This window comes from Gaeumannomyces tritici, assembly GCF_000145635.1.
Source record: "Gaeumannomyces tritici R3-111a-1 unplaced genomic scaffold supercont2.3, whole genome shotgun sequence".
NCBI lineage: Eukaryota > Fungi > Ascomycota > Sordariomycetes > Magnaporthales > Magnaporthaceae > Gaeumannomyces > Gaeumannomyces tritici.
Genome location: NW_008804547.1, coordinates 1,003,761 through 1,028,027, shown reverse-complemented (window position 1 = coordinate 1,028,027; position 24,267 = coordinate 1,003,761). Strand labels below are relative to the sequence as shown.

The 24,267-nt window shown below is 60.6% G+C and overlaps 11 protein-coding genes across 11 annotated transcripts; 7 read left to right on the top strand and 4 right to left on the bottom strand.

Annotated features, from left to right (window-relative positions):
- The first annotated feature begins 412 nt into the window (after nucleotides 1-412).
- On the top strand, nucleotides 413-2,457 carry GGTG_05435 (IBR finger domain-containing protein). The gene is made up of 2 exons (XM_009223238.1): nucleotides 413-1,692; nucleotides 1,806-2,457. Exons 1-2 carry the CDS (start codon nucleotides 774-776, stop codon nucleotides 1,871-1,873), a joined length of 987 nt encoding a protein of 328 aa, XP_009221502.1. The 5' UTR covers nucleotides 413-773; the 3' UTR covers nucleotides 1,874-2,457.
- On the bottom strand, nucleotides 2,288-5,197 carry GGTG_05434 (hypothetical protein). Its single transcript, XM_009223237.1, has 4 exons — nucleotides 5,022-5,197; nucleotides 4,605-4,948; nucleotides 4,236-4,532; nucleotides 2,288-4,173 (listed from the first exon to the last, which is right to left on the bottom strand). The coding sequence occupies exons 1-4, from the start codon at nucleotides 5,083-5,085 to the stop codon at nucleotides 2,671-2,673; spliced, it is 2,208 nt and encodes a 735-aa protein (XP_009221501.1). The 5' UTR covers nucleotides 5,086-5,197; the 3' UTR covers nucleotides 2,288-2,670.
- Nucleotides 5,198-5,492: 295 nt separating this feature from the next.
- Nucleotides 5,493-7,592, top strand: GGTG_05433 (hypothetical protein; the record flags this gene model as incomplete). The annotated part of the gene is made up of 3 exons (XM_009223236.1): nucleotides 5,493-6,475; nucleotides 6,547-6,854; nucleotides 6,925-7,592. The coding sequence occupies 3 exons, from the start codon at nucleotides 5,493-5,495 to the stop codon at nucleotides 7,590-7,592; spliced, it is 1,959 nt and encodes a 652-aa protein (XP_009221500.1).
- A 638-nt stretch (nucleotides 7,593-8,230) lies between these two features.
- Nucleotides 8,231-10,174, top strand: GGTG_05432 (hypothetical protein). The gene is made up of 2 exons (XM_009223235.1): nucleotides 8,231-9,447; nucleotides 9,560-10,174. The coding sequence occupies exons 1-2, from the start codon at nucleotides 8,733-8,735 to the stop codon at nucleotides 9,874-9,876; spliced, it is 1,032 nt and encodes a 343-aa protein (XP_009221499.1). The 5' UTR covers nucleotides 8,231-8,732; the 3' UTR covers nucleotides 9,877-10,174.
- A 186-nt stretch (nucleotides 10,175-10,360) lies between these two features.
- On the top strand, nucleotides 10,361-11,717 carry GGTG_05431 (hypothetical protein; the record flags this gene model as incomplete). Its single annotated transcript, XM_009223234.1, has 2 exons — nucleotides 10,361-10,805; nucleotides 10,924-11,717. 2 exons carry the CDS (start codon nucleotides 10,361-10,363, stop codon nucleotides 11,715-11,717), a joined length of 1,239 nt encoding a protein of 412 aa, XP_009221498.1.
- GGTG_05430 (CAMK/CAMK1 protein kinase) lies at nucleotides 11,682-14,214 on the bottom strand. The gene is made up of 2 exons (XM_009223233.1): nucleotides 13,359-14,214; nucleotides 11,682-13,278 (listed from the first exon to the last, which is right to left on the bottom strand). The coding sequence occupies exons 1-2, from the start codon at nucleotides 13,530-13,532 to the stop codon at nucleotides 12,202-12,204; spliced, it is 1,251 nt and encodes a 416-aa protein (XP_009221497.1). The 5' UTR covers nucleotides 13,533-14,214; the 3' UTR covers nucleotides 11,682-12,201.
- GGTG_05429 (hypothetical protein) lies at nucleotides 13,910-14,529 on the top strand (the record flags this gene model as incomplete). The annotated part of the gene is made up of 2 exons (XM_009223232.1): nucleotides 13,910-14,307; nucleotides 14,370-14,529. 2 exons carry the CDS (start codon nucleotides 13,910-13,912, stop codon nucleotides 14,527-14,529), a joined length of 558 nt encoding a protein of 185 aa, XP_009221496.1.
- A 44-nt stretch (nucleotides 14,530-14,573) lies between these two features.
- Nucleotides 14,574-15,694, bottom strand: GGTG_05428 (hypothetical protein). The gene is made up of 3 exons (XM_009223231.1): nucleotides 15,291-15,694; nucleotides 14,964-15,224; nucleotides 14,574-14,902 (listed from the first exon to the last, which is right to left on the bottom strand). Exons 1-3 carry the CDS (start codon nucleotides 15,572-15,574, stop codon nucleotides 14,818-14,820), a joined length of 630 nt encoding a protein of 209 aa, XP_009221495.1. The 5' UTR covers nucleotides 15,575-15,694; the 3' UTR covers nucleotides 14,574-14,817.
- Nucleotides 15,695-15,817: 123 nt separating this feature from the next.
- Nucleotides 15,818-19,785, top strand: GGTG_05427 (hypothetical protein). Its single transcript, XM_009223230.1, has 3 exons — nucleotides 15,818-17,704; nucleotides 17,843-18,022; nucleotides 18,080-19,785. The coding sequence occupies exons 1-3, from the start codon at nucleotides 16,531-16,533 to the stop codon at nucleotides 19,315-19,317; spliced, it is 2,592 nt and encodes an 863-aa protein (XP_009221494.1). The 5' UTR covers nucleotides 15,818-16,530; the 3' UTR covers nucleotides 19,318-19,785.
- Nucleotides 19,291-21,475, bottom strand: GGTG_05426 (hypothetical protein). The gene has a single exon (XM_009223229.1). The coding sequence runs from the start codon at nucleotides 21,234-21,236 to the stop codon at nucleotides 19,878-19,880; it is 1,359 nt and encodes a 452-aa protein (XP_009221493.1). The 5' UTR covers nucleotides 21,237-21,475; the 3' UTR covers nucleotides 19,291-19,877.
- A 744-nt stretch (nucleotides 21,476-22,219) lies between these two features.
- GGTG_05425 (metalloreductase Fre8) lies at nucleotides 22,220-24,181 on the top strand (the record flags this gene model as incomplete). The annotated part of the gene is made up of 4 exons (XM_009223228.1): nucleotides 22,220-22,613; nucleotides 22,692-23,466; nucleotides 23,539-23,770; nucleotides 23,828-24,181. The coding sequence occupies 4 exons, from the start codon at nucleotides 22,220-22,222 to the stop codon at nucleotides 24,179-24,181; spliced, it is 1,755 nt and encodes a 584-aa protein (XP_009221492.1).
- Nucleotides 24,182-24,267: the final 86 nt, after the last annotated feature.

Here is a 24,267-nt window from a genome sequence, read left to right as displayed (position 1 = left end):
CCTGAAGGCCCGCTCGCCGAAGAATACCCGCTTCCCGCCAGAAACACCCGACCTAGCTTGCTTAAGTGTGGGCCTGCGGGCCCGCTGGTCAACCTCATAGGTTGCTCACCAGCCAATCAAGTGTCACGATAGAGTCTAAGGGTAAGGGTAAGGCCTATGCGCCCCGTCGCACCCCAACTTTTTCTTCCCTCCAAATTGCTTCCGTCAAGGACGCCATTCTGAAGGCCAGCGGGCTCGCCACCAAACAGACTGCTCTTCATATGGGGCAGCACCATCTCTGCCGCGGAAGGTCTTGGGGCGCGCTGATGCAGAGTCGACCCTACAAAGCGTGAAATGCTAAACTCTAAATTTGAGCTTTTGCGCTCGTGATAAAGGATTTGACGCCCTGGGCCAGGGATAACGACGCAAGACAGCGGGAAGTCTGTTTGCCTAGCCAGGGTTGACCTAGCCAAGGTTGAGGCAGCTTGCAGCTGCAGTAGGCCCACCACTGATGCAGTCGGCGGCAAGACACAGACCCCCGCCCCAGTACACCTACCTGGGAAAGCGGAAAAGCCCTTGTGTGACACCACCACTGCCATGTATTGTCGTTGTCTGTGCCTGGACTAGCAAAACCCGTCGTATCCCATCCAGCAGCCCCCAAACAGAAATAGCTCTACTCGAGGGGAACACACTCGTCCTAATCTCAGGCTCTTGGATAGACTCGCCCACCTCCTTCCTTCGCCCCCGCATCCCGTCATCTCCTGTATAACATCACGAAGCGGTGCTCGGCGAGAATGGCTGCGTACTTGATACTCAATAGTGACCTGGAGGACGAGACTATCGCGCTTCTCCTCCAGCAGGAGCTTGATGATATCCAGCAGCTAGGGTCACTGACCAAGGGCAAGGAACCCGAGGGTTCGCCTTCGGACCTCCAGGCCGCCCTCGACGATTACAGGCGCGAGATCGCCACGCACCTGGAGCGGCGGTCCGACCGCGCCATGGCGCTGAGCATCTCGCAGGCGATCCGCCTCGACACCAACGTCATCGTCCAACACCTCGCCGAGGAGGAGCAGGTCACGCAGGATCGCGCATACGCCCTGTCCCTGCGCGATCCCAGCGCCGAGCCGCAGCCGCCACCGCCGCCGCCGCCGCCGCCGCCGCCGGCCGCGGGCGCCTCCACCTCCACCTCCACCGCGCTGGTGGTGAGGAAAGAAGCCCCGAGCATCAACTGCGTGGTGTGCCACACCACCTCGGCGCCCGACGGCGGCCTGCGGTCGCCGTGCTCGCACGACTACTGCCGGGACTGCCTGGTGCGGCTCTTCGAGGCCTCGCTGCGGGACGACGACCTGTTCCCGCCGGGCTGCTGCGGCTCCGACATCCCCCTCGAAGCCAGCCGCAAGTACATCGGCCCCGAGCTCGCCGGCCGGTTCACGGCCAAGGCGCTCGAGATGGGGACGCCGAACCGGACCTACTGCCACGACCCGCAGTGCTCCAGGTTCATACCGCCGCTGTTTGTGGAGATGGAGGTGGGCACGTGCGTGTCGTGCTATAAGAGGACGTGCGGGGTCTGCAAGGCCGCCGCACACGAGGGCAGGGAGTGCCCCAAAGACCCCCGGACGAAGCAGCTCCTCGACCTCGCTCGCAAGAAGGGCTGGAGGCGGTGCCGCACCTGCGGGGCCATGGTCGAGAAGGTCTGGGGCTGCTATCACATGAGTAAGTTCCCAAGAAACATTATCGTGCTGACCTACCTCCCCCAATCGGGTTGGCAACTCTGGCGAGGTCTCGCCGTGGCATGCGCTGACGGCTTCGCTGTGGCCAAAACGCAGCTTGTACCTGCAAGGCCCAGTTCTGCTATCAGTGTGGTGCCAAATGGGGAACGTGCGAATGCGCTTAGTGGGGGGGATGAGAGGCCGTCGCCGACAGAGCGCCTCAAGCTCGCCGCAGGGCGTCTGCGCAGCGAGCAAGGGCTGTCGCGGCACAAGACGCGGAACCAGCCCCAGAACCATAACTGCCGCAACCACAGATGGTGCGAGGAGACCGGCGCCTGCACGTGTGACGAGTACGGTTAATATCTCCGCGTGCCGATGGGAGCTTTGTGTACTCCTGTTTGTAGGCTCGGGGGGTTTTTTTTTTTTTGGTTAGCGGTGAGCGACGGTCGTCTCTTGCTGGGAGGAACGGCCATTGCTGATTGTGCGCGAGATGACGGGATCTATGTAAGGGTGGTGGAGCAGGCCATGTCTGGATATACATATAGGTGGTACCGATCACCAAGGGCTGATCCCATGCACGAGGGATCAGTGGGGTCGTGTCACATCTGCCGTCACATAATTTTGCGAGGCCTAAATACTCAGAGACAGGTATTCTGCATAATCTGTAACTACATCATTTTTCAGCCATGTGTTGTATGCTGTTTGATATAAATCTAGCATCATGGGAGCGTACAGGTAACGCACAACAACTCAGCATCATTGAAACAGGGCTTCATGTCCGAGTCGCACTCCTTTCGTGTACTGCTGAAGCCATCTCGTGTTTACTTCAGGTCCACAAGCTCGGCTCATCCTGAAAAAAAAATCTGGTGGGGCAAAAATAGCACAAGAACAATCTCAAGGCGTGATGAACTGTTGACATGACAGATCCTCCTATATCCTTGGTCCTTGGAGAAGTGACCAGCCTTCAGACAGCCCAGATCCTTCAATCGGTGCTCTTAGCACCGCGGCCGAGATCTCGCCGTACCCTGAGAGGCTTGGACCCAGCAGCTCGTTTCTGGTTCCCCTGCAGCGCCTCTACCCACGGCAGGGCAGAATCAGCCGCGGAAAGGCTGGTCTTACCATCGCCCGTGGCACTAGAGCCCCTGCCATTACCTTCGCCGTCGACACCGTGCTCGCCCTGCTTCGTGCGTGACTCAAAGTCCTGCCTATGCTGATCCTCGACGTACGACCAGGTAGGGGCGGCGTCGAGCTTCCCCCAGACCAGCACCAGCATGCTACCGGCAGATTCCATCTCGGAGATGCGCTCCTGGGGAACAGGGGTCAGGAGTTGAAGAGTATGGCTTTGGGAATCAATGCCTCTGACAAGCGCAAGGCCGACAGCTCGACAGAATTGTGGATCCAGCGTTACTCCTTTGTGATTTGGGATCAGGGGTAAGCCCTCAGTGGTGATCTCGATCGGCGTCGGCCCATCTTCCGAGGACGATTGGCCCGCTGGAGAGCCGTCGTCGATGTCCATGGCATCCCTTCCCTGTGGGGCTTGCATCAGACCTCTGAAAGCAGCTCTATCCTCTACTTCAACGACAGTCAAGATCATGCCGTCAATGAGAGGCCCTAACATGTCTAGGGATGGCTGATAGTCGTAGCAAAGAATGCCATAGATCCCCCGGCTCGGCCCGTGATACTTGACAATCCACGGAAGAGCCGATATCAAGGGGTCTGCGCTCCACTGCAGATGACCCTTGTGTGTGCAAGAAAGATCCATATGGAAATATGACATCATTTGCATCGTTCGGAGGTCTTGAGCTGTGCGCGCTGTGAACTTGCTCGACTGGGATGGCAAGAGGGTGAAAGATGTCTTCTCACAGGCCACGTGTAGCCCCTCGATGGTGTCCTCCGGCCCCTCTTTTGACATGTAGACAACCTCGGTGGGATCGACTTTGGCAATCAGCCCAGTGAGGATGGCGAGTCCGGTGCCTTGGACCCAACCGCAGGTGTTGATGACAAGCGGACACTTCCCGCCCAGCTGGCTGCTGTAGGCGTTATATAGATCAAGAACACACTCAAGATAGTGGTCCGAGTTTGTGATCGGCGAGATGGTGGCAATCGAGTGGGATCTCAAGGTCTTGCTTCTGCCCTGCGATGCGACCAAGGGGTGGCAGAACGGTGGCTCGAGGTTCGGCGCCTCGATGTAGACAAGCGAGAGGACGCCGGGAGGGCCAAACTCGGGCTGGCCAGGGTCGATATCAAGGACCGCGACCCCAGGCCAGGCCTTGCCTTTCCGCTTTGTGCTGTCGGTCATGAAGCGGTTCGCCAAAAGCCGTGAAAAAGTGGACTTCCCAGACGACTTTGGCCCGCAGACAAGAACCGTAAAGGGTCCTGCCCGCTTCGAGGCTTTCGTCAGGGTGGCCAAGGCCTTATTCCACTCGGGCAGAGACACGAGCTCCTGCAAGGGCGTAGATGTTGGGCCATCATCCGTGGTGTAGAGCTGTGAGCAGTTATTAGTACGTGCAAAACAGTCATCAGGTGTGTCCTCGATTGGGAACCTACGAGTGTAAAGGAGTCCTCCACTGAATCCGCCCCTCGGCCCCCTATCGCTTGCGACGAGCCCTCGTTCCATAACCTCTCAAACTTGGGTGATAAGCTCGCCAGTCTCCTGAGGTTACTACTGGCTGGATGCGGGTGCAACTCGAGCGTGGCATCTTCAGTGAACCGGAGGACGGGAAGAGCATGGCAGTGAGGCGAGTGAACCCAGACAATATCCCCTCCGGCTCGCAGTATTGCGCCACCAACAGTCACTTCACCGGCCTGGACCTTGAGTCCATAACTCCCCAAGATCACGGCACGCTGTATTGGGTATTAGCGTTGAACTATCCACAAGATACAAAGGGTCGGTGGGGAAAGCCAGGTTATGCATACCTCTCCTTCGGGTACTTTTAGCAAGCACGGCCCTCCGGACCTCCTCCGAAAGTTCTTCTTGTTCAAAGTGAAGCTGGACAGTTGAACAGTCCTCGAAGCAGGGGTGGCCACTTCAATACACTCGGCGGGCTCGGGGCTGAGGTTTTCAGGCTGCACAGGGGGCTCCGCCGCGCGTTTGGTGCGGGCGCGAGAGATGGGAGTCGTAGATTTTGAGACCCCATTGCTAGCTTCATCGGCATCGCCTCTGCCGGCGGTCTCTTTTATCCCAGGAGCGCTCTCTTGAACTGGAGGATTCGAGCTCTGGCTCTTCAACAGCTGTGCGCGTAGCTCAAAAGCAGACCGTGCTGTGCCATTATCAGCATCCATAAAACCGAGCCTACACGATGCGACCAGGATTTCACCCAGTGTTTTCCTCACCTCGGGTGCCTGCCGAGACGGGAGCTGTGGCAGCTCCGAGCTTTCTCTTTTTTCTTGTTTCCATGGCTTGGGATAGGTATGCTTGGTTGGAGGTTGGTGTCCAATGCGCCAGCTCTTTCGCGCTGCGGGTGTTTGGGAGAGTTTGCTTCAAAGCTCTTCCGGGCGTATGCGTTGATCTGAACGACCCCACATGGCGCACAGGGGAGCTCCTTGCGAGCAGTTGAAATTGACCAATAAATTCACCCGACTACAGTTTTGCACAGTGCAAGGTCCCCGCTCTGGAGAAACGCGCCGCGACCAATTTTTTTTCTCGACAATTAACCTTCGCGTCGAATTCGTACCAAGCAAATCTCAGAGCCTCAAGCCGAGAAAACCTCGTGCGATAACGCAAACTTCAGCCTCATCTCCAACCTCGCATCCCTCATTATCATCCGAAACACCCCATCGCCCCTGCCGCCAGGCTCAGCAAAGATGCCGATGCCCAGGACTAAGGTTCAAGGGCTCGGCGCCCACGTCTCGAGCATGGCGAACAGCGCCCGGGGCTACGTCTTTGGCAGCGGAGACCGAAGCTCACAGCAATCAAAGAGCCTTAAGGGCGGCGCTGGTCTGTTAGGAGACGATTCATCTTCCGACTCGAACAGTAGCGATAGCGACAGCGAAATCTCCGACGCCGAGGGCACCCAGAGCTTCCTCTCCAAAATCAACGCTGCGACCGCATCTAAGAAGGCCAGGGCAAGCGAGTCCGCCGCAAAGTCCAGCGCAACAAAGTCTGCGCCCGGCGACACTCCGAGGCCGAAAACTCTCGAGCCGGCACAAAAGAACGGAACGAAGGCAATCATCAAGTCTCCCGCGGTCTCCTCGTCGCTGTCAAAAATAGCCGCGATCAAAAAGGAGTCCGCCAAGGATGATTCAGATACGACCAGTTCCGACAGCAGCTCGGAGGAGGACTCTTCAAGCTCGGAATCTAGCGACAGTGACGAGAGTGGCGACGAAGCGAAGGATGCGGGCGCAAAACTTGACACTGAGAGCGGCAAAAAGGCGGCCCCTCCCGCGAAGACTGGCGATGATAGCTCATCGGAGAGCGACAGCGAGAGTGAGGAGGAGGTCGCAAATGCCAAAAGCTCCAAGTCCAAGGCTACCAAAGTCTCGACCCAAGTCTCGAAGCCCACCAAGGCTGCCGCCAAGGAGGCCACCAAGGAGGTCGCGCTAGCTTCCGACTCGGACTCGGAGTCTAGTGAGGATGAGGCCGAACAGAGTCTCAAGACGAAGGCCATGGCCAAAAAGGGAGCTGCCAGCGCAGTCTCAAACGGCAGCGCCAAGTCCAAAGACGCTTCCTCACTGGCCAAGGCCCCCAACGTTGCCGCCGAGGAGAGTTTCTCGGAGGACCACTCAGACGTCGAGATGGCTGACGAGTCCTTTGCGCTCGCCCGAACCGACGACGTTGATCCTGACGCGTGAGTTGCTCTCCCATTGCCTCGTTTCCCCTGCCATACCCTGCAAAGGCGCATATGTTAATCTCGAGCAGTGTGGAGGAGTTCGTCCGGGAGGGCTTCCAACTGCGCAAAGCCTCGGAAAACACGCAAGCGAATGAGGTACTTGAGATGTTCAAGAAAGCGAAGCGTGAGGGCAAGCAGATTTGGTACTTCACCACTCCGGCCTCGGTTCCCATCAGCGTGATCGAGAAGATGGAGTTTCCAATGAAGAATGCTCAGACGGGAGACTCGATCGTTTCGCACGACGGCGTCGACTACGGTGTCGACCTGGGAGCCAGTGGAAAGCCCAGTACTTTCCAGATTCTTGTTCCTGCAAAGAAGGGCGCAAGCTACGATATCGGTAAGTCGTCCCTGACTCCTGACCATCTGATCCGGCTTATAGAACTTTACTGATGAGCAATTCATGGTAGTTGATCGGCCGGTGGACCACACGATGCACCTCAAGAGGATTACACAGCTGGCAGCCACAGACTTCACAGCCAAGCCCAAGCCACAGGTGTCGCACTCGAAGCCTCCCAGGCCACAGCCGGCAGACCTGAAGCGCCGTTTCACTCCCATAGGTGTTCCGACGCCAGTTCTCCCCCCTCTCGTGCCCAACCCGAAGAAGAGGGGCGGCGATGTTGCCATGGTGGATGCTGTAATTGAAGGCAAAGATGAAAACCAGAGGTCTTCCAAAAAATCCAAGAAGCGCAAGCTGGCCGACGACGCTGTCAAGGCCTCCAAGGAGGAGAAAAAGGCAAAGAAGGCCAAGACTGCTTCCGAGGAACAGGCGACCAAGGCCAACGCCGGAGCTTCCCTCGCAAACTCGCAGCCGATCAAGAAGGCATCCCCTGTGCCAGTGCCGAGTCCCGGCGGACGCGCGCCGTATTTCTCGCAGCCGGCACCCTCCGCCGCAGCTTCAGTCTCGACGCCAGTAACAAGCAAACGCAAGAAGAGCAAGTCGGGCGAAAAGGCGAATGACACACCGGCCACCGACACTCTGTCCAGCAAAGTGAAAAAGTCCAAGAAAACCAAGTCGGATGCGTCGGTTAGGCAGACGCCAGTTCCCATCCCCACAATCCCCGGTCTAAAGAAGTGAGGCATCGGGTCGATATCTGATCCGCGGCTCCAGCCACCGTGTACGCGCTCGTACGGAAGCTTCTTGTCGTATGATGGATATGTAGGTGTCCGCGCTCATTGAGCCTTGTCTCTCCTGGGGGCCGAGTTTGTAACGACATTGCATGGTGAGAGTCTGCCGAGCGTCTCGCCCACATGCTTGTATACTCATCCTCCTTCGGTGCCAGTCCTTGAACCAGCGCCAGCCACTTGGGGTTGGCGTCCACGCGTTGCATATACCCGAGTTCACCTCACTTCCTGGCCTTGTCACATTTCACTTGCAGCCTTGCTGCTTCTTTGTCCACTTTTTTTGTCAAGATTAATCATCCTCCCCCTCATTTTCACACACCTCTTCGCTTCCCAGCATGGCGTTCAGGGACTGCTGCCCACATGTTCATAAAAAAGAAAAAAGGAGGCTCGGGTCCAATGGAGGGGGGATCTGATGTGTATGCTGTGGACCTAGATGCGCCTCGCGATGTTTCCGACGCTCGCATCTGGATCGGCAGGAGGGTTGCCGGCATTGGCAGTCATCCGGCGTGAGATGGAGGTGGGTAGTGTACGTCGATCGAGTATGATGAGTGAGAAATGGTGTGCATGAGTCACTGCCGCTCAAGCTGCAGTCTTGGCCTCGGCAAGACGTCGGGCTGAGTTGGCCAAGATGGAGTGGGCTCTCAAGTGCGAAATAGGTGGCCCCGGCATGAATCCAGTTGGGCGACTTTGAAAAAAAATGGACGGAAATTTCACATCTGCGAACCTGCCCCTTGTCCATGTGTCAAGCAATGCTAGTAAAATGCCATCAAAGGGGAGGGGAAATGTGCGGCACGGAACGCCTTAGTCAGCAGCGGCTGTCAGGGCTAGAGGCACATGTTCCGACAAAGACGGCGGCAGGCTTCGTGGTGTGCAGTGAACGGGCAGAACCCTGGCCAGGAACACCGTCCCGGGGTCCGGGGTCTTCGGGCGCGCGCGCAGGGCCGACCAACTGACTCTCCACAAAGATGGCAAAAAAGGGGTGGAAGCAGACCAGAGACCAGTTGGTTCACGACGTGCATATGTGCGAGCACGGCGGGGCTGCATGGAGACGAGGTAAAGGCAAATAAGTACCCAGGTATATATAGGTGTTAAGATGCCTACTAGTACATCGTCCCGGCTCTTTTATCGGGACCCTCGACGTCTGCTCTGCCTCTCGACGCACAACAGGAGCCCCAGCACAGCCTTGCGCCGGACAGCCGCACCACCACTGCCGTTGCTTCGCAGTTTGCGCCATACCACGAGCCGATACAGCAGCAGTCTCGGCAATTCCCACCGACGCAGCAGCAGCAGCAGCAGTAGGACCATGGCCGCCCCTACCACGCCCACCCCAGCCACCAGCAGGCCGCGCGGGCAGATGCGGCTCCGGCCGGCGCGGCCCGAGGAGAGCGTGGCCATCGCGCGCGTGCACTTTGACGCCTTCGGGTCCAGCCCCATGGCGAGCCTTCTCCATGGGGGGCCCGGGGGCGTGTCGGAGCAGACCGTGCGCGGCTTTGCGTCGGACCTGTTCCCGGGACCGGACCACGACGAGGCGGCCAAGGGTGAGCGGCTCCTCACGGTGGCCGAGTTCGTCCCCGAGGGTGATGGTGACGGCGGCGAGCAGCAGCAGCAGCAGCAGCAGCCAGAGCTGGTGGCGTTTGCCAAGTGGACCATCTACCGGCGCGAGCGCACCGCGGCGCAATGGGACGTGGAAGAGCCGGCCGCGGCCGAGGAGGAGGCGGGCGGGTCCAGCAGCGCCGTCGTCCTGGACGCCTTTATTGGGGACTTGCACCGCACGGCGCGGGCGCTGGCCAAGGGGGAGCCTCACATGCGTATGTTTTCTTCTTCTTTTCTCCGTTACTCCTTGTAATGCACCATCTACAAACAACATACCGCCGCCCGCTGACATACCCCTGCCTGCCTGCCTGCCTGCCTGCCCTCCAGACCTCAACATCCTCGCGTGCAAAAAGGCCCACGCCGGGCTGGGCGCGGGCACGGCGCTGCTGCGGGCCGGGCTGGAGCTCGCCGACGAGCTGGGCCTGCCGACGCGGCTCGAGTCGTCGCCGCTGGGCTACCGGCTGTACGCGCGGCACGGCTTCGAGCCCGTGGCGGCGCAGGACCTCGAGATCACGCGCCGCTGGGGCAAGGCCCACGCGGCCGGCGAGAACTGGGGCCACGGCAACGCCGTCGAGGTGTGCGGCCCGGCCCCCGAGGGCTGCTACAGGTCCGTCTTTATGCGGAGGCCGGCCAAGGCGCTGTGAGGGGTGGTGGTGACGAGTTGGGCCTAATGTGGGAACGTAAAGGTTCTGGGCGGGGATTGTTGTAAGGATGTCAAAATCAATGATAATAAACATCAGTTTGAGTTTCAGCACACACCAAAGCACTGCGCATCCGCCCAGTTGGGTTACACAAGCCGGTGTAACCTCCATGGATGGCATCTGCAACTCAATGTGTGGCCGCCATTTCCCCGCACCCATCAATATGTGCGTCATCCGCCTGCATGCGTCCACTGGCAAGCACGAGGGGGTGCTTTCCTTCCTCGAGCTGCAGTGAGGCCTTGCCTAATATTCCCGGCGCCCACCCTCCCTGCCCACGTTTCGTGCATGACGACGCCGCCAAGACGGGTTTGCCACCAACATAAACACTGTCTCGAGAGGCAGCCAGCACATTAAACATTAGCCATTAAAACCCCGTTCCTGATAGGCAAATAACCATCATCATCTTAACCCCTCTCCTCCAGACAACATGTCGCTCTGCGAGATCTGCAAGTCCATCCCCCTGGGGAACCTCCCCCCATTCCCCAACTCCGCAAGGCTCTTCTGCACCCCCGAAGCACCACAATACCTCTACTTCGCCCTCAACAACAATAACAACAACAACAACGACAGCGACGGCAATGACCCGTCGTCTCCGAGGTTCCGCTACCACGAGGACAGGGGCGGGCTCTGGCAGTCGGCCGCGGGCGGGTGCGGCCTCTGCCGCCTGGTCGAGCAGGAGGCCCGGCGCCTCGACGCCGCGGCGCCGGCGCCCCGCAACGTCATGCCCAACTTCGACCTGTGGGTGACGGCCCGCCGCGGCACCGGCACCGGTACCGGCGATGGGTTCATGGTGCTGTCGAGGTGCGGCGACGCGGACCGGCCCGACGACGCCTTCGCCGTCATGGCGGCCGTGGGGCTATGTGTTGAGAAAGGTGCGTGTGTCTCTTATTCCCCCCATTTTAGCCCTTTAGTCCTGAAATATAAATCGGTTGATCACTTGCTCACAAATATGTGTGTGTTTTTCTTTTTTGTGCCGCGCCCCGGATGCAGACGACCCCTTGGCAACGGTCATCAGGGGCCGGCCGGTCGAAATGTTCCCGGGCGAGACGGCTTTCGGGCTGGCGCGGGACTGGCTCACCGACGACACGCGGTCGGAGCAGCCGCGGTCCAACTCACTTTCGACGCTGCCTCCCCGGCTCGTCGACGTTGGCGACCCGGCCACGGATGGGGGCACAGTCACCGTCGTCGAGCCCGACCCGGCTGCGGACTATCGCTACATCGCCCTCATGTACCGCAGCCCAGAGTGTCATTCCGCACCGAGGGCCCCCGACGTCGGCGCCGCCCTCGCCATCGATGCCCTCCCGCAGACGTTCAAGGACGCCGTCACGCTCACGCGCGAGCTCGGCCTCCGCCACCTCTGGATCGACGCACTCTGCGGACCCCCTCCGCCGCCGCCGCCGCCGCCCGAGGACCCCGGCCGCAGCCACTCGGAACGCACGGCGGATGTCTACAAAGCCGCCCACCTCACCGTCGCCGCCCCGGGCACCGCGGCCGACGGCCTGTTCGTCCCCCGACGCGCGCGGGAGTACGTGCGCATGCCCTACCCGGGGGCCACCGGGGCGCCGTCCGGTGCCGTCCTGGCCTACCTGCTGCCCCTCTCGGAAGAGATCATGGAGCTGCACGGCAAGCTCGAGTCGGGGGCCGTGGCGCGGAGCGAGCGCGTAGTCTCCCGCCGCGTCCTCCACTTCTCCACTGACCAGACCTTCTTCGAGGACCATAATGGTCGCTTCGTGTCCGAGGAGGGACTAGTCGGCCCACGGTGGCACATAACAAGCCCGCCGTGATGGAGGCTATCGTAAAATAAGGGTTTATCGCTAGCAATCAAATTGGAGTTGCATGTACTCCCTATCCTAAAGCTGACATCAACCCTAGCACGCCTAGCATTAGAGTTCCCACATTCATACAACCTCAAAAGTCTGGCTTCAACGTCAGTATTGCAAAAAAAGCAGGAAAATCCCGTCCGAATCAGTCTCTTCAGAAAGCGTTGCTGCAAAGATGGGCTTCATAATCCGCAATTCTCAGGTTTCTGGTACTCCATGGTATCGTCATATAAACTTCTTCCGACAAGATAACGTGGCCGTCGTGTGCCCAAAAAACCCCCGGGCAAATGGTGAAAAAAAGAACAACAGAAAGATATCAATAATATAATTGGTGAAGCCCGCGTGCACCGTACCATCTTCGTCTGGCATACATTTGAGAAAAGGGAACAAATAAAAAGAAAGTAAGAGATTGGAGGAGAAATCGGCCATGATTTCTACCACGCGACCTTCAGACCCGACTGCCAACGCCGGTCCAGAGCCCTTTGGACGTCTCGACCACCTTGTTGGCCTCGACCCCAGGCCTGAGGGCAGCAGGGTGGGATGACGGCGGTGCGTCTCCCATGGCAACGTCGCCGCTGCTGTCTTTTGCGCCCGCAGGACCACTGCCGTACCCGGAGTCCTTCTGCTGCTCGGCCTTCTTAGCCACCACGGCGGCGGCGGCGGCGGCAGCGGCCTTGGCTCTTTCGGGCTCGCGGGCGTTGCCGCCGTTCATGAGGCGCTGGCCCTGGAGGCCCAGGCCGCCCTCGCGCAGCTTGTTGATGGCGCGCACCGTGTCGATGGCGGCGTGCAGGGTGCGGCGGGCGTTGAAGTTCTTCTTGACCGTGGGTAGCAGGTTCTGGCCCTTGTCGTCGCTCGCCAGGAATCCGGCGACAAAGGGGTGCTGGAGCGCCTCGTGCGCCGACATGCGCTTGACCGGGTCGACCGTCAGGCACCGGCGGATGAACTCCTTGGCCTGGTCCGAGACGCCCCGCCAGTAGTCCACCGGGGTGAAGGCGTAGTCGGCATTGAGGATGGCCTGCATTTCCTCAAGGTCACTATCGCGGTCAAAGGGCGTGTATCCGCAGAGCAGAAAGTACGTGATGACGCCGATGGCCCAAACATCGACGGGCTTCCCGTGGCCCGACTTCTTGAAAATCTCGGGCGCCATGTACCCGGGAGTGCCGCACGTCGTGGTGAGCACGTGGAACTGCTCCTCGTCCATGATGCGCGACAGGCCGAAGTCGGCGATCAGCAGGTCCGCATTATCTTCGGGGGTTCGGAAGAGTAGGTTTTCGGGCTTCAGGTCGCGGTGCACGATGCCGTGGTCGTGCAGGTAAGCAACGGCCGAGAGGGTGGCGCGGATCAGGTCGGCAGCGTCCGATTCGTAGTACGAGCCCTTGCGGCAGATACGGTCGAAGAGCTCGCCGCCGAGGGCGAGGTCGGTCACGAGGTAGAGGTTGTTCATGGTCTCGAAGTAGTCGACGAGGGTGAGGATGTTCTGGTGACCCATCGAGACCTTCTTGAGGACGGCGATTTCGTTGCGGACCTGTCACGGCCAGACGTCAGGACATGCAGCGGCCATGGGGGACATGTTGCTGCGGCGCAACCCAACGCGACCCAACATACCATGTGTTCCCGCCCCGCCATCAACCTCTTGTTGATTACCTTGGCGGCATAGTAGCGGCCCGTGTCGATGTGTACGCACTCCTTGACGACCGAGTACGACCCGGCGCCCAGCGTCTTGCCGACCTTGTATCTGCAGGGCTGCACCGTGCCCTGTGTTGCGGGTTGTGTGGCCATGGTGAGATGATGTGGGATGGAAGGAGAAAAGCAAACAAGGGAGGAAAGCAAAGCTCCGCTCGAGAGCCGAGCGCGGAGACGAGGTCGATGGGAGAGGGCAAGAGGAAGTGCCAAGGCCGCGTGGAAAGGAAGGGGAATCCAAAAATCGGTCGCGGGAAAGCAAAGCAAAAGCCGCGGCGGGGGCAGGCGACAAGGACCACACTGGCGCGGCTCCTGCCGTCTGATTGAGCGGTGTGCGGAGACAGGAAGAGAGCGCGCAGGTCGCTAATCGGACGAATACGTGCTTTTCAACAGTCGTCGATCTGGCCGGCCTGGTCCTTGAAAGGAGCGGTCGATCAGGCGTTCGAGCGTGGAGGCAGCAGCCGTTCTCCTTCGCGATGCTGGAGAAGCTGGGCGCTAGCGAGGAGGGGTCGTTTTTGTCCACGGCCAGCTGGGGCTGGTGGAGACAAAAAGGAGCCTCGGGCGGGTGTGGCTGTTGGCGCGATGGGCAACAGAAAACGACCGGACCGGGCTCGGACTGGGCGCGTAAAGGCGGCCAGGTACTGCTAATACAGGACTGCGACGGCACAAAGCCAATGCGGCGGGAGAGGAAGATGCGGGAGAGTGAGAGGAAATATCAGGACGGATCTATGCTTGGTCGGATGGAAATTGGGGTTCCTCTTGACCTTCCTCTGATCAGGGGGGATGGGAGTGGTGCAACAGCCGATCAGCTCGCTGCACCCCGCCCAGTGCCAAAGATAGCAGCTAAGCCGATCGCCATGGCAGGCCTAGCCCTGTCAGGGTCCTCGCTGATGGGATCCCCGCCAGCGTAACCTCAGCTGACATCCATGGGGGCAGCCTGGATGCCTGGAGGCAATGGGACCGGCAGCCGCCCAATGCCAGCAACACCAGCATCTCCTCGCTCGAGGGCCCTCTCACTACCACCCACAGCGGTCGAGGTCCGCATGCGACCAACCAGACCAATCCTGGTGGTTGCATGCCCAAGCCCGTCGGGTAGCCAACAGTCCTCTTCCGTTCCAGAAGACATCCTGCCGGCACATTCGGCTGCTTTCACGTGGATGCTCGATTTACGTTCGAAAGTATGGTTACCGGTGGGCCGGTAAAGAATCATACCTTACCGCCCCAGCGCCGCAACTTAAAAAGGTAAAAAGGCGCAGGCTCCATTTGACATTTTGACACAACCGAGCCAACAGTCAAGCAAATTCAAAGGACGGTTTTTATACATGCAGCGGGCTGAAGGAAGGTTTATGCGCCTAGTGGCTTGAATTAGAAGCCGGTGGTTCCATCATTCGCTAGAGCCGCCTCTTCTGGCTTTCTTAGCCGACTGTTGCTTCTTGGCTTTTATCCTGTCGTCGTTGGCGCGCATTTTTCTAACCCCTCACGTCAGCACGGCTGGCTTCAGCCCATGCCCTGGTTGGAACAAATGCTCACAATTTCTTGTATTTTTCCTTGGTCGCCTCGTCCGTCTCGCCCGGGACCGTCTCGGCGTAGATGCGCAGTATCTCTTGCCACAGCTTTTGTCGATTTGTGCCCGTGTTCATGTCGCGGCTGCGCTCGTCTTGCGACGATATCGATATCGAGTCCGAGCCTGCGACGTAGTATCTGGACCCCCGGACTCCGCTGTGCAGCACCTTGGGCAGCTTCGCCAACAGCATGTACAGCGGCCACGAGGTGGTCGCCTTGCTCTCGGTTCTGTGCCATCCGTCTCGTCAGCCGTCTATGCTTGGCGACACGGAGCCATTTTCGAAGGATACAGACTTATTCACGTGCTGGCCTCCTGGGCCGCTCGAGCGAGAGTACGATGTGTCTCCCTTTGGTAGCCTCGTAATAGTGAGGGCTCCTGATGCCTTCCATGCTCTCGCTTCTTCCAACAGTGTGGGATCCAGCCCTAGTCCCCGATGAGAGGCGGCGCCTCCTTTTGACGCGACTGTTCGTGCAGATGTCGCCTGCCGTAGCATCGTGACAGGTCGCGCCAGGACCTTGATCGTCGGCTGTGGTGCCCGGCCAGTCACGGCGAACGCACTTCGATATAAAGCCCACATCGCCGTCGGCTAAACCAACTCACATGTGCCTCCTTATATCCTGGATCCTTATAATCTGCATGAATCGACCAGCCGCAATCTGTTTGTCAAAGCAGGCTGCACTCGCCGGCCGCTTGCGAATGAGTTTGGTCACGTGTGAGCTGTCACAATCCCGCTTGGCGAGCTGGATATGCGCTTATCCACATTGGGAAGCTTAGCCGAGCCTATTCCTCCCCGCCACCTGCCTCAACACGCCGGTGCTGACTCAAATGGGCGTGGAGGTGGGCCAAACTTTTCTCTCTTTTTTCTTTCTTGGAGAAGGCACGAGGGGTCCAAGTTGGCTGGATTGGTCCCCGCGCGTCATTGAGCGTGACGTCTCTGATTTTACTTCATCTCTCCGTTTCCTCTCCTTCGCCAGGACTCACCTCAATCCACCTCCATCCAGAGTATCCTCTCTCGACGCCTGCTTCGGCTCACATCAAATGCTGTAGGCCTCATCTGCAGCCAGACCTCCATCAAAACCCATTACGTCCATCCGAACACTGTCGATTCCGCTGGCGACCGTAGACGACGCAGACGCAGCCCTTCTCATTTCTGCAGCGCCTTCACGTGTGAGTGAGCTGAATGCGCCGGCCACGACTCACCTGCAGCCACAGTCCGTCACGGCACACATCTCATCTCGCCTGCTGTCCCTCGCCTCGCCGCCAGCATCACGGCCGCTGTGCCACTCCCGTCCAGACTGCCCGTTCGCTGGGGCTGCTGGAACACAATTGACTTGACTATCGTCGCCGTATCCCAGCGCTGCCACGCTCTGCACGTACCTGCCTGCCCTCCTGCCTTTCTGCCCTGGTGGAATCCGCCCTCCCCAAATCCTCCACAGAAGGGCTTGCCGGCCTGTCTGCCCGCTTTTTCGATACCTTGGCTGTTCTGCAGCTGCCAGGACTCGTTGTCTTTTCGGCACCTTGACTGAACCCGGCATGGCTGTCCCTTCGGATCCTCCGGGCGACACTGTTGCCTTCTACAACGCGCGTGACGACTCAGAGGATGGCGGTCTCTCTGATGATGACGATCTCGATCTTTATAGCCAAGACGGCAGTGATCCTCAAACCAACGTGAGTGAGTCGGCCGCTGCCGACGGCACTGCTGGATCGGCTGTTGCCATGGATGACTACGCCAAGTCTTTCGACTCTCCGATCCGTGAGGAGGAAGAGGCCGAGCCACCACAAGACGAGGTTGAGTCCGTCATATCGGCCCCGTCTCTAGAGCGCAGTAGTCATGAACAGCCCGAGCCGGCCGGTCCTGTACCGGATAAGTCCCAGTCCAACTCCTCTCCGCTCGCATCTGAAGGCTCTGCTGGGGCATCGTCGCCAAGCCCATCTGATGCACAACCTGCCGGGCTTCCTGTGGCCCAACCCGACGCCGTGGCAGTGACCACCGCGCAGCCTGCCGATGGCGCCAGCGCGGCCCAGCAGCACCAGCCACCAAAAGATCCGTCTCAGCTCGCGTCCCAGCCTTCTTTGAGAACTGAATCCTCCGACCTGCCCAAGGCTCACTACGAGGAGAGTAGCTTCGCGAGCAATGATGCCAATCTCGCGTTTGATATCCAGGAGCTGGTGAATGACATCAACGGCGCCTCTCCTTCCGTGTCTGCGGCTTCATTGCCGTCCGACTCCTCCACATCCGACCCTGCTGCCCAGATGCAACTGGAACCTGGCTCACCACCCGCTGCCGCCGTCCAAACGGCCGGTGCAGATGTTCCGTCGACAACAGGGCCAGCCCCGCCCGACGGTCTATCGCTGTCCGGGGGCTTGCCTCTGGCCATCAACCAGCAGTCTCCCAAACCAGGCGAACCTAACTCCTCGTTGTTCCCCGCCAACGTGGTCCCGCCAACTGGTCCCGCGGCCCTCATGAATCAGGGGAAGAAGGGCGTAAACAAGGGTGGTCGCGGAGCCAAGAACGGGAACGCGATGCCTCCGTCCGGCCCAGCTGCCACTCGCGGAGCCCCATCCGGTCCCAAGGCCCAGTCTGGCTCTCGCCATAACGCGCGCAACGCTGGCCAGCAGACGTATGACATGTTTCTTGCTGATGAGCGACGATATACAGCCGAAGCCAAGTGGGAGAAGTTCCCGGATGGGTCCCGTATTTTCGTTGGTATGTCTCGCCACCCTCGCAGGATCTGATAGCCTGCAGATTTTCTGTCACCATACGTGCTCTTTCACTGCTTGTGGTGACTGCGACTTTAGCCCCATCCCGAGTTCATGCCAACTGGCTAATGATAATCCTCGCTAGGTAACTTGTCCCAAGAACGAGTCTCGAAAAAAGAGGTGTTCAACATGTTCCACAAGCACGGCCGCCTTGCACAGATCTCACTGAAGCCCGCCTATGGATTTGTCCAGTACCACACCGCCGCTGAAGCCGCCGAGGCTATCAGGCACCTCCAGGGCATCGACGTTCGCGGCCGCAAAATAAGTATGTCACGAGATCTATATGTCTGCGCTATGGGATTAAGCTGACGTCAGACAAAAGACTTGGAGGTTTCCAAAACGCAGAAGAAGAGCGGCAAGGAACGCGATCGTTCCCCTGATCGTAGCAACGATCGCAACAACGATCGCAACAAGAAGGGCGGTCGCAAGGGCGATGCCTACGACGGGCGCGACAATGCACGCGATGGAAGTCGCCAGTCGGACGGATACCGTCCCAGCTATGACCAACCTGCCCGTCGAGGTGGAGATCGGTTTGGCGATGACCACAGCCGTGGGCGCCACGGTGAGCGGGGCAGGTCCCGGTCCCGGTCGCCTAGGCCTTATCCGAGATCCGACGACTACCGCCAGCGCAGCCCCACGCGGGCGCACGGTGACAGTCATGGGTATGGCGGTTATGGTGGACAAAGTGCCCGGGCGCCACAGGGCGGCATCCCTGACGCGCAGATTCTTCTGTTGCAGGATGTTCACAAGGATTTTGTCCAGTACGTCCAGAAAGGATTCTCTGACCGGGGCCTCAGGACCGACGTTATGTTCGTCGACCCTCGTTTCCTTGACAATATCGTCCAGCGCCAGATGGTCGACGGGGCCCATGCAGTGGTGAAGCTGGACCTGCATGCGCAGAGCGTGGGCAAGGTTGCTGCACGGGTGTTCAACCGGACGCCAGGCACCACGCAGATCAACTTCAACGAGTACCGAGATCTCGACGTCAGCGTGGCGGCCGAGCTTGTGCTACAGACAAAGATGCGCAGTCAGCCGCCGGTCCTTCACCAGCCGCAGCCTGCGGCGTACCCTGCGCCCCAGGCCGCGCCTGGGTATCCCCAAGTCTACGGGCAACCAAACTACCCGGCATACGCCATCAACGCCCAGACCGCGGCGGCTCTTGTCCCAGGCGTCGACCCGGCGCTGGTGCAGAAAGTGATCATGTCTCTGCAAGGGCAGCAGCCGCAGTCGGGGGGCATGGCGGCGGCGGCATATGGTGCTCCCGTCCACGCTCCCGTCCCAGCCCCGGCGCCGCCGCATCCGCACCCGCATCCGACCGCTCACCATGGCATGGGCGGCGGGGCGGCGCCGCAGCACTTTGATATCAACACCATCCTCAGCAACCTCAAGGGGTCCAGCGCAGCCTCGTCTGCGGGAGCGGTCTCGACCCCCTACGGCGTCCCCGGCTACCCTGCTGCCACGGCCCCCGGGCCCGTGGCGCCCGCTGCGCATCAGCACGGCGCCGACCCCAACCAGCAGGTGCAGAGCATCATGGCGCAGCTTGCTCGATTCAGACAGTAGTGTGAAACTCGTATGTGTGAAGTACGGCCGGCCGCCGTTGCTTTGAGGAGTCGACATGGCGCCGCAACACAAGCTACAAGGTACTGCTACATCTGAGCTTGACACTTTTTTCTTCTTCTCTCATCCACTTCGTTTTTCTTTTTTTCCCTCTCCAATCCCACTTCCTCGTCGTGGAGGATTCGACGAGCGCTGTGAATACCATTCCTCGGCCATCTGTACATATAATCATCCCTCGTCTCGCCTTCTACATCTTTCCGGTCTGAACGGTAGCGTGTGATCAGACGCCTCGCGCTGTGAAATAATGGGCGACCCGATTACTGGTCGTAAAAGAGAAACCATTTGAGACAAACAGATTCAGAATGGGACCATTACCACACACGCCCAAACCCATATTTATACGCGTTCATGTCCATTGACCCCGTGAAATCTATTGTTACACACTCCTCTTCGTCTTGGAGGCCCAAAGAGCCAGAGAGCCATATACGTCTGAGGCGGTGGCATGAACAGGCCCGTTGGCTTGTATAGATACATGTTGATAGTAGTGGTACATGCGAAGAAAGCTACATCTGACCCCCTTCGGCCGGCATGTGCAGCACTATTCTCTCTTTCCGGCCCGGCGGGATAGTCCGGGGCCAAAAGTCGGGCCTGGACAGGAGCAGTTCCCTCATGGGCCCGGACGGGTTCCCGCCCGCCTCGGCGACGAGCCGCAGCCATTGGGCCAGCACGGGGCGCAGCTCCTCGACGGGCCTGCCGAGGGTGTCGACGCCGCGGGCGGCGCAGGCGATGCGGACCTCGTCGTCGACCAGGGCTCCGACGGCGGCGTCGACGACGGCCTGCCGGGTGACGCCGCCGCCGCCGCCGCCGTGGTTGCCGAGGGCCTCGGCCGCGAGCGCCACGGCGGCCGCCTCCAGCATCTTCATGTCGTCCAGGGCCAGGACGGGGAGGTGGGCCTCGAGGCGGCGGCGGGCCAGCGCGGCGGGGACGCCGCCGACCAAGCCCCAGTCCCAGGCGCGCGAGACGAGGCCGAGGCTGCGGGCCGCATGGCGGTCGGCGGCGTCGAGGGCCTTTTGGGTCTCGGGGACGGCGACGACGGCAGCGGCGGCGGCGGCCTTGGTGCCGCGGTCAGCGGGCGCGTATGTTGTAGCTATGACGGTGGGGGCGGCGGCACCGGGCTGCAGGAGTAGGGAGGACAGCTCCTGAAAGGAGGCGCGGCGGCGGTCCTCGGCCTGGCGCAGCAGCAGCAGCTCCTGCTTGGGGATGCGGCACGTCAGGGGCACGAGGCGGGGCACCAGCACGGCCACGAGCGGCGTGAGCTCGACGAAGACGGCGAAGATGAGCAGGAAGACGGGCACGCGCCGCAGGTCGTGGCCCACGCGCCCGCCCAGCTGCAGCGCGGCGCGGGACTCGCGGCGCGGCGCCGACGGTGTTCCGTCCGCTGTTGCCGGTGGTGGTTGTGATGGTGGTGCCGCGGACTGGGAGAGGACGGCCTGGTTCAGGCGGTAGTTTGTGAGGATGGCGCGCAGGCCGTTCTTGTAGAAGACGAGGTAGGCCTTGCCGACGCCGAAGACGCGCTTCATGGCCGTGGCCTTGGGGTCCGGCTCGGGCAGGTCGAGCGGGGGAGGGCGCGTCGTGGCGGGCGGGTTGACGGCCGCGGCTATGGCCGCTAGCGCGGGCGAGGGCGAGGGCGAGGGTGCAGGGGGCTGTGGTTGTGATGTGGAAAGCGGCGACGACGGCTGTTGTACTGCCGGGTTGCTGCTGTTGCTGCTACTACTCCTGCTGCTGTGTCCGGATCGGTGGGCGAGGCCGAGAAGTCGGTATCTTGACATTGTGGCGGCGCACAGCAGGGAGCCATTGCGACGGCTTCCCAGGCCGAGCTGGAAGGCCGCGCGCAGGGCCGGCGAGGCCGTGAGCTGCCTCATTGCGTTGGTGTCGAGCGGCGGGTGCTCGGATATTGGATCCAGAGTTCGGGGGAGGGGAGTTGAAGCCAAGTGGCAGCCATCGTCAAACCCAATTGCGGAGCGAGTCGAGTGCCCGCGTCTGGTGGTTGTCCCTGCCGTGCTGTGGGGATTATTTTTTTTGTGAGCTGAAACAAGGGCCCTTGACGTCAGCAGTCGTTTGCCAAGGACCAATTCGTGCAGTGGTGAATTGAGCTTCAGGGGCAGGCCCAGTGCTGGGAGAGTTCGTTCAGTCATGGCAGCCAGATGAGGTCTCCGTCTCTCAGAGCCCGGATTATCCAGGCTAACATTTCCAGTTGCTATACAACTTCCTTAAACCTCCTTCAATTGTCGCGTTTCTTATCTCTCTCGCTGCACTGTTACTCTGCGAGTCTATCCTTCATGAGGTAGCAATCGAGTTAGCCTGCCCTTATGCTTTCTCCAGTATGAGCATGCTTCTTGGTGCAGGGGCCTTGACGCTTCTGGGCCCACTCTGGGGTTTGCCCAGTGGCCTTTTAGCGGGAGCAGGGGCAGCAGAGCTGAATGCCCCAGCGTGGCTTGGCCTCGGTCACAGCCAGGGTTTTCTTTTCTTCTGTTTCCTTGTCGGCGGCTGTGTCTTGGGCAGAAGAGATTGAGAAATTGACAGCTTGCCTGATAGACACATGCAGGCGGGCTAGGCTAGGCCAGCAAGGTGCAGTCAATCGGACCGACGAGTTGCTTGCCGCATAATCTGTGCTTTGGAAAACCCAGCCCTGCCACCATTTTGGCCGTCTGTCTGCCAATTTGCAATCTGTCAATCCTTCAGCTGTCATCCCAGGGCACCAACCCGCTGGGCAATCAAGTATTTTGCCTCGGTGATTGGGCACGGTGCTGGCACGTCCATGAGCGAGCGGCGCCTGTCCACACAGGGCTGGGTCGGATTGACGGAGAAATACTGTAGGTGAGACAGACACCACAACGGCGACGCCATGGCCTGGCCCTACCACTTCGTCGACCTCGACGCCGACGCAAAGGCGCTACGGCGCGAGGCCCTGGATCGATACGCACTCTACTCGCAGCTGTTGGTGCTGCTGCCCGTCGTGGGCTTGCTGGCCCGCCGCGTCCTGAGCAATGCCTTCAAGTCCTCCTCGGGCGACGACAGCTCCCCGTCGGCCTACTCGGCCGTCCCGGACTCGCCCCAGGCCAAGTCCCGCCGCAGCTCCGCCTGGGGCTCCCGGGCCGGGGCCCTGCGTGCTGCCCTCTGGTGGCTCGGCGGCGAGGTTCACCTTCTGGGCGAGCACCGCGGCGAGCGTCTCGTGTGGCTCCTGGGCGGCGGCTGGGCCGCGTGGCTGTTGCTGCTCTGCTTCTTGGAAACGGGTGATGGTGAGTAGTACCTTTTGTCTTTTTTTCTGGTCCTGATTCTGGTCCTGGTCCTTACTGATGGGGTCGGCGCTCAAAAAGACTACCTCCACTTGACGAAGCGGTTCGGTATTGTGGCGGCAGCACAGCTGCCCATCCAGTATCTGCTATCGCTCAAGTATCTGAATCCGTTTGCCTACGTGTTTCGCACCTCGCACGAGGAGGTGAACAAATGGCACAGGGTGCTGGGGCGCATCATCTACATGCTTCTGCTTTTGCACGTCGTCTTTTACGTCAACTTCCTCGCGCAGGCCGGCGTCCTCGGCCGCCGCATATTCGCGCCCATCGTGTTCGCCGGCGTCGTGTCGTGGGCGGGCATCAACCTCCTGATGGCCACGGCGCTGCCCATGGTCCGCCGCTTCTCGTACCGCATCTTCTTCGTCACGCACCTGTTCGTGTCGTTCGCGGTACCGGTGCTCATCTTCTTCCACGCCCCGCCCGTCCGCGTCTCCGTGTGCGTCGCGCTGGCCTCGGTGCTGGCCGACATCACGGTGCGCCGGCTCAGGACCATGACGGGCCGGGCCGTCATGGAGGCCATCCCGGGCACGGACCTGGTCAAGGTGACGGTGGCGATCCCGCCGGGCCGCTCTAACGCGTTCCGCCAGCACCCGGGCTCGCACGTCTACGTCTCCATCCCCGAGGCCGCGCGCCCGGACCTGACGTCGACGTCGAGCCTGATCTACGAGTTCCTCTTCAACCCCTTCACCGTCGCCGACGTCGACGAGGCCACAGGCGACCTGACCCTCGTCGCCCGCCGGAGGACCGGCCCCATGACGGCGGCGCTGGCTCGCTTCGCAAAGTCGTCGGGCTCGGCCGCGTCGGCCCTGGGCTCGCCCTCGTCGGCGCCGGCGACCCCGCGTACTGCGGTGGCGGCCGCGGCGGCGGCGAGGCATGCAAACTACGACGAGACGCGCATTCCGCTCTTCGTCGAGGGGCCCTACGGCGCGGCCAAGCACTTCCCCAACCTGGCCGGGCCGGGCTTCGACCGGGTCCTGCTCGTGGCGGGCGGCGTGGGCGCCACCTTTGCGGTGCCGTTGTACAGGGCCATCCGGCACGACAACCCCTCTGCCAAGGTCGAGCTCGTGTGGGCGCTCCGGGGTGCCGGGGACGCCACGTGGGCTGTCCAGCAGCAGCAACAAGCACAATCACAACAACGGGAAGACGACCAAGACGGCGAGGACAAGGGCCCGGTCTCGATACTGGCCGACGAGAACGTACACCTCTTCCTGACGGGTCCGCTGTTGGGCGACAGCGCAGCCAGCGGCTCGAGCCTGGCGGTGCCCGACGGCGACGGCGGCACGGAACTCAACGCGCTGTACCGGCGCGGCGGGCGGCTAACGGCGCAGCACAACCGGCGCAGGCCGGACCTGCGGCGGCTCGTCGACGACGTCTTCAGGCACGGGTCCGAGGAGCGCGTGGCGGTGCTCGTGTGCGGGCCCGAGGAGATGGTGCGCGAGACGAGGCGGTGCGTCGGGCCCTGGGTCTCGCGCGGGCGGGAGGTGTGGTGGCACAATGAGTCTTTTGGGTGGTGAGATGGGGTGTTTTCTGTGCGTTTTACTGTCCTGACATTTGTCGTCTTTGCCATATATATATATATATATATATATATATATATATA

What these genes read in the sequence shown, in the direction of transcription:
- GGTG_05434 (XM_009223237.1), bottom strand. Translation starts at nt 5,085, where the DNA reads ATGGAAACAAGAAAAAAGAGAAAGCTCGGAGCTGCCACAGCTCCCGTC. An exon ending in CGTCTCGGCAGGCACCCGAG is followed by an intron (nt 4,949 to 5,021) that starts GTGAGGAAAACA and finishes ATAATGGCACAG; the next exon opens with CACGGTCTGCTTTTGAGCTA. An exon ending in TAAAAGTACCCGAAGGAGAG is followed by an intron (nt 4,533 to 4,604) that starts GTATGCATAACC and finishes TACCCAATACAG; the next exon opens with CGTGCCGTGATCTTGGGGAG.
- GGTG_05428 (XM_009223231.1), bottom strand. Translation starts at nt 15,574, where the DNA reads ATGTGGGCTTTATATCGAAGTGCGTTCGCCGTGACTGGCCGGGCACCA. An exon ending in GGAGGCCAGCACGTGAATAA is followed by an intron (nt 15,225 to 15,290) that starts GTCTGTATCCTT and finishes CGGATGGCACAG; the next exon opens with AACCGAGAGCAAGGCGACCA. An exon ending in AAGGAAAAATACAAGAAATT is followed by an intron (nt 14,903 to 14,963) that starts GTGAGCATTTGT and finishes GTGAGGGGTTAG; the next exon opens with AAAAATGCGCGCCAACGACG.
- GGTG_05427 (XM_009223230.1), top strand. Translation starts at nt 16,531, where the DNA reads ATGGCTGTCCCTTCGGATCCTCCGGGCGACACTGTTGCCTTCTACAAC. An exon ending in TGGGTCCCGTATTTTCGTTG is followed by an intron (nt 17,705 to 17,842) that starts GTATGTCTCGCC and finishes AATCCTCGCTAG; the next exon opens with GTAACTTGTCCCAAGAACGA. An exon ending in CGTTCGCGGCCGCAAAATAA is followed by an intron (nt 18,023 to 18,079) that starts GTATGTCACGAG and finishes GTCAGACAAAAG; the next exon opens with ACTTGGAGGTTTCCAAAACG.
- GGTG_05435 (XM_009223238.1), top strand. Translation starts at nt 774, where the DNA reads ATGGCTGCGTACTTGATACTCAATAGTGACCTGGAGGACGAGACTATC. An exon ending in CTGGGGCTGCTATCACATGA is followed by an intron (nt 1,693 to 1,805) that starts GTAAGTTCCCAA and finishes GCCAAAACGCAG; the next exon opens with CTTGTACCTGCAAGGCCCAG.
- GGTG_05432 (XM_009223235.1), top strand. Translation starts at nt 8,733, where the DNA reads ATGCCTACTAGTACATCGTCCCGGCTCTTTTATCGGGACCCTCGACGT. An exon ending in CAAGGGGGAGCCTCACATGC is followed by an intron (nt 9,448 to 9,559) that starts GTATGTTTTCTT and finishes CCTGCCCTCCAG; the next exon opens with ACCTCAACATCCTCGCGTGC.
- GGTG_05430 (XM_009223233.1), bottom strand. Translation starts at nt 13,532, where the DNA reads ATGGCCACACAACCCGCAACACAGGGCACGGTGCAGCCCTGCAGATAC. An exon ending in TGGCGGGGCGGGAACACATG is followed by an intron (nt 13,279 to 13,358) that starts GTATGTTGGGTC and finishes TGGCCGTGACAG; the next exon opens with GTCCGCAACGAAATCGCCGT.
- GGTG_05426 (XM_009223229.1), bottom strand. Translation starts at nt 21,236, where the DNA reads ATGAGGCAGCTCACGGCCTCGCCGGCCCTGCGCGCGGCCTTCCAGCTC.